General features: G+C 45.4%; 1 protein-coding gene across 5 annotated transcripts in view; it reads right to left on the minus strand.

Moving 5' to 3' along the window:
* The window catches only part of Arhgef12 (Rho guanine nucleotide exchange factor 12), a 139,559-nt gene extending 134,413 nt beyond the window's left edge, over positions 1-5,146 (minus strand). The window contains exon 1 of one of the 5 annotated variants that reach the window (XM_076576065.1): positions 4,623-5,146. In XM_076576065.1, the coding sequence (XP_076432180.1) occupies positions 4,623-4,654 (32 nt within the window). In that variant the 5' untranslated portion in view covers positions 4,655-5,146. The remainder of the gene's footprint in view (positions 1-4,622) is intronic. The other 4 variants (XM_042280724.2, XM_042280723.2, XM_042280722.2 and 1 more) reach the window with 4 other exon arrangements.
* Between the last annotated feature and the right edge of the window lie 908 nt (positions 5,147-6,054).

The raw sequence follows: 6,054 nt of genomic DNA on the forward strand, positions 1-6,054 counted from the left end.
GACTCCTAATTAAGAGAAAGGATCTTATCTCCATGTTAATTAAATCATCAAATCCAAATTTTAACACTTGAGACAAAATTAAGTTAAGCCTCCTATTCCTGAAAACATCATCCCAGTCCGTTTCTGGAGGATAATTATGTAGTAAGACCTGTTCGCTCTGCTTTGCTGGAGAAGGAACCCAAGCACTGTCACTGACCTACAGCCCCAACCACTAGGCAGCATTTCTAGTGACTGTCAGACAATCACAGCTTAGCCCCCCCCCCATCACCTGAGCAGAACCATTAAAATACCGTGCTGTGTCTATGATCTATGATGGTAACATGTTAACAACCAGAAATCACTAATGTACTAAGTGATAACAGACTAACACACTTTTTAATGATTTCAAATAAAGCATCCTTTGTCAACTCATGAAACAAATACAAACATAATGTAAGTGTGCTTTTAATGAGGAAGACTATAACTTTGAATTTTTAAAAAAGTTAATTTGGATTCTCCACACTGGTAAAACTGTAAGAGTGCATTACAGACTTATATGTATCAGGACTTTATTCTGAACTTAGAAAAGACAAAATATTATAAAGCTGGTAGTATGATCCTCCTTATTCTCAATTTCAAGTCGGTATTTGAAATAGATTCATTTCATGAAAAAAATGTTACAAATAATTACATCTTACAAAAAATGACTCATGCAACCCTGAAAATAACACACAATCCTAAGGGGGTAGGTTGCTTGTTTTTGTTATTAACTAGAACTATAAGACAACTTTGGCAGAAAAAAAAAAAAAAACCATGAATGGCATCTATACTTTAAATATGAATGTAAAGGTATAGGTTTCCATGTTCATTTTAAAAGCTTGCTTAAAAGTTAACCTTAAAGCTAAATTCAGTGATAAGTAAATTCCAACACATCAAAACCCTTTGCCAATCTACAAATCACAAATAGCAAACAGAGTCCAAGAATCTCGAGGAAGACCCCGCTGACTTCCCAACCTGTACCACCCTGAAAACTTGCTGTTACAGAATCTCCTGAAATCATTCACTGGGTCCATTAAAAAAAATTCTCGGGGCTGGAGATTTAGCTCAGTGGTAGAGTGCTTGCCTAGTAAGCACAAGGCCCTGGGTTTGAGCCTCAGCTCCAAAAAAAAAAAAAAAAAAAAAAAAAAAACTCTCCTCTCTACTTCTTAAATGAAATATCAATTACCACAGTATCTTCCACTGTAGGGATAGAAGCAAGCCAGGGAGCACTGAAAATTATTAGGATATTTTAGGGCTAAATACAGCAATTAATGCAGAAGGAAAAGTGGCAATCAGACATTTCTATCACCTTTTTAGTCTTCTGAATTCACAGCAGTTACAAAGCCAAGTGACTGACTAGAAAGCATCTATAAGACACTTAATTAAAAAAAAAAAAACTTTCCAGATACACTACATAAAAACAGCAGCCTTTATAAACACACCATAAGTTTTAAGGTTTAAAAAGCAATGGGTGCCGAGGTATAAAAAGAGAAAGAAAAGGGAACAAATGAATGTGTGAATTTAACTGCGAAATAATAACAGGATGTAACAGAGTTCTGAGTATCCAAAGTGACCAATCAGAGCCTAAACATAGCTGAATTCCATCCCAGCCCCGGCACGTCCCTAACACAAGAATAAAACCCTTCTTATCTTGTTCAGCCATGTGTCGCCTGCCACAAACTGCAAAACAGAACAACGCCCAAAACCAGCTAGTCTGATTTCAACTGAGGACAGACAGACTCTGTAGTCAGAAACACCACAATGAAAGAACTCCAACTCATACAGCTGGCCTGGTGGCTCTGCACACTCTACAGAACAAAGCCATACTACATACAGTACTTCAAACTTGAAAGGGTCTCTGAAAAGCTACATTGGCACTATTAATTTGCCAACAGTCCTAGAGTCGGGAAAATCTATCTACTGCACACTGGAGTCAGTGAGAGAGAAGCCATACTTAACTGAGGGGAAGCTAGATTTTAGATGAAGACCTTTGCTAAGGCACTCTGGCATACAAGTATTACTAAACCAGTACTTCCAGATTTCACCTCAACATATATTCAAACCAGGAACTACTCTCTTAAAGAGAAAGGACTGCTCTACATTTGCAGAATAAGTTTAGAAGAAAAGGTAGTTGTCATATACTAATTGTCTTTGAAGAAAGAAAAAAGGAAAAAAAAAAAAAGTCAAGCCAAACCCCAATGCCTGACAAAGAACAGGATTTCAATCAGTTTTAAAATAAACCTATAATCATATTTTACATGGCTTGGTTGTCTAAAGCAACCTAGTAAAGGTTTACACTAAGAAGATATTATTTAGGCCTAAGCCCCACAAAGCATTAACATATTTATACTGCTTCCCCTCATCAATGTCAACTTTTTTTCCCCTGTGTTTTGATACAACACGTCTTTAAGTATGTTGGGAGGCAGAGGCAAGCAGAGCTCTATGAGTTCAAGGCCAGCCTGGTCTACAGAGGGAGTTCCATAACCATTAAGGCTGTTAAACAGAGAATCCTTGTCTAAGGGGGAAAAACAAAAAACAAACAAAAAAAAAGATACAACACTTGACTGCATAGAATCTGCATCCACTGTTCTGATGTAAATTTCTAAGAGTAAAATCCTGAAGGGAGGTAGCCCATCTCTTCAATCCCAGCACTCTAGAGGCTGCGGCAGGCAGACTGACTGCCTTGAATTGGAGGCTAGACTGTGCTACAAGTACAGCCAAAGACACACAGCAAAAATCTGTCTCAAAAAAAAAGGGGAGTGGGGTGGAGCTAGGGAGATGGCTCAGCATTTAAGAGCAGAGGACCCAAGTCAGGCCTCCAGCACCCAGGATAGACAGCCTCTGAGGCACCTGCACTCAGGGGCACATACCCACACAAACACATACGCAGAAGTAAAGATACAAAAATTAATCTTTAAAAAAAGAAAACTGCATGCATGTTTATTGTTCATATGCTAAATTAAGTTATAAGAAAGATCCAAATCTCAATGTTTTATTTCCAAGATACCAGAAAGAGAACAAAAATCCCTGAGAAACCAAGCTGGTTTAAAAAAAAAAAAAAAAAAAAACTTCTTAGATAGGTGCTTTTGTATGACTTTTGTGTGCAATGATTCAGTGACTCTAAATTCTGTCTCTACAAATTAAACTCTGCAGCATCTTAATGAAAACCAGGACTACACCAGTTTCTGGAAGTCTGCTTATCTATAGGCTCAACTGACAGAACAAGAATGGACCAGCACAACAATTATCTGGACACCTGGGAGTGATTGCTCAGAAGCAAAACACCATGAAAGGAGAAGGAATAGGGATGGGGAGGCAGGAAGACAGAAAACAGTTCTACGTATATGTAAAGGGTATCTGCAGGAAAACTGAAAATGAAATCCTGCCTAGCAAAGTACACAAACAAAGAGTAAACAGAAGTAGTTTAAATATTTAAGGGCATCTTTTAGGTGAACACTCATGTGACATTGAAAAGCATCAACAGGAAAAGGAAGTTCTGGCTCTGGAGGAGCTGTTATGGTATGATAATGGAATTTGGCCCCTTTAAAAATCAACAAATGAGTCTCACAACTGGGTGAGACTCTCTCAATAGGAAATTAAACTGCTTTCTGCAGGAGCATTACTGTTGCACTTAAAGACTTCTGGCCTTCTGCTTCAATTATTTTGTATTTTGTTGTTGTTGTTGTTGTTTTAATGACAACAATCTGAAGGTTGACTTCAAAAAAAACAGCAAGCTAAAATTTGGAAGTAACATACAATGTCATAATTAAATTGAGAAATAAAAGATGTTAAAGGAACCAACTTGCTTTCATTGAAAAGTACTCAAAAGAACTCTTAAGTGTCAGAGAATTACACTTGGCCACATATCCTTTACACAACGCCATGAAACCCTGATTAACAAACAAGATCCACCTGCCTAAACCTGACTCGGTTTACATCTTTAAATGCTAGAGCGTCTAGAAGATGAAATGTAAAAAAAGAATAATTAGAAGCAGGCCCCATGATTTTCCCTCATTTCCTTCAGCTCCTGGAAACTGTCCCCAGCAAGAGCCCGTGATTTACTGGTAGTGTCAACATTCTGGAAAATTAGGTAATTAATAATTAAACACTGTGCAGGTCACATAAAGAGACCAGATTCACAAATCACCATGCAGCAGGATGAAAATTAGGTTCACAGCCAGAAACTCCTAAAATTAAGAGTCCAGAACTTCCACAGAGCAGTAATCAACCTGATGATGCACCAATACCCACCGACCTCGGGCTCTGACCTTCACCCAAAATGACCTTCCGCTGGCTCCAAAATCCTAATGGACACAATCCTAATGGACCTGACAGAAAACCACAATCATGGTTTTCCATCATTTCCTCTGAGAATATGGGGCAAGTTTCTGTCCCCCCCCCCCAAAAAAAAAACTGCATTTCCAAATTCAATCAACCGGATAACTTGGCAGCAGCAACTCTAGACTAATTGCACAGCTCCGAAACAACCTTCTTTCCTATGCCTGTCAACTGCACTAGCTGAAGGCAAATCTGCAATCACCGACTCCCCTGCTGCGTGGGGCCAAATCCAGGGAAGGTGAGCGACCGAGGAACTTCATACCCACCTGTCCGTGATAGTCGACTGTGTGCCACTCATTGGGGCCCTTGGCGAGAGGTCTTCTTTTTATCCAACTTGCATTTTACAGTAACACCTCCACACCCCACCCCCAGTGCTCTGGGATCAGGCTTAATTTCGGCAGGGACACAAAAGTCCAACTCAAAACTCCATTCAGTCATCTAGAACATCCGATTGCAAGGGGTCAAGGAAAGGGATGCGGGTGGAAGCAAAACAAGTTCTCTCCCCCAAACAAACCGAGCAAGTCGGCCACAAGGCGAGTTCTAGAACTAGGAATGATCCTCAGCAAGGCACGGAGGGGGAAACAAACTTCGTCAGAGGGAAGTCGCGAGGCTTGGGACGGGAACCGGGATCCCTCCGGGCTGTGGCAGGATCGGCTCGGGGACGGGCGTCGCCTCCTGTCCCGAGTCGGCGGGGCCCGGCCCTTGGGTCCCCCGCTCTATCTGGGACTGCCGGCCGCTCGTGGCCGCAGCCTCCGCCGCGTCTCGCGCCGTCCCGCGACGGGCTCGCGCCGCCCCATGTCCCCCGGGCCGGGGCCCTGAGCTGCTCCGCGCCGCCCCCACCCGGCACCGGCCGCCGCGCTGACAGGGACCCTGTCTCAGCGCCGCGGGCAGCTCCCCATCCCTCGGAGGCCCCCGCGCTTCTTCCGCAGTGGCACGACGGCTCCTCCCCGACGCTCTGGTAGGCGGCGGCTCCCGCGAGGAGCGGGAGGTCCCCGGCCCGGCCCGGCCCGGAAGCCCAGCCCCCCGAACGGCGGCGGCGGCGGCGGCGGCGGCGGCGGCGGCTGCTGCTCCGCGCGGAGGGCCGCTCGCCGAGTCCTCAGGGGCGCTCGCGGGCGCGCGCGCAGGGCGGAGTGGTTGCGGGCGGGGGGGGGGATCCGCCGGCGGTGACGGGCCCTGCGACCACTGCGGGCACGCGCGCGGGTTCCGGTTCCGGTTCTGTCTCTTCGGCCCGGCGCGGCTGCAGCGCGCCGAGCCGTCCCCTCCCCCGCCGACTTTTTGGGCCCTTCTCCCTGAGACTTCGGGAAGCCGCTTCACCCGGGATCCCTCCGCTTCCCGGACTCTCTCCCAAACTTGCGCGGATACTTCCGCGCAGCGCTGTCCAGGGGCGGGAGGGGGCGGAGGGGAGCGAAAAAGTAGTTCTGCGCGGCCGAGGCAAGCGGCTTCTGTCTCCACCGCCAGCCGCTATCCTCGCTGTCCCTGAATGCCCTCGGGGTCCAGTCCAGAGTGTAGCTTCCAACGCGGGACAGCAGATGAGTCATTCCACAATCCCGAAGTTCACGTCTAAAGGGTCTTCAGAGAACTCCCCGCCTCTCTTGTACTGGAAACTTTTATTCTTTAAGGGAATGTACTCGTTCCCGGTGTCAAATACTTTTTGGATGGCAGCACACGAGCCCGGGTCCACGTGCCTCGCGACAGTGT

Source organism: Peromyscus maniculatus, chromosome 7 (genome assembly GCF_049852395.1).
Source record: "Peromyscus maniculatus bairdii isolate BWxNUB_F1_BW_parent chromosome 7, HU_Pman_BW_mat_3.1, whole genome shotgun sequence".
In the NCBI taxonomy this organism is placed as follows: domain Eukaryota; kingdom Metazoa; phylum Chordata; class Mammalia; order Rodentia; family Cricetidae; genus Peromyscus; species Peromyscus maniculatus.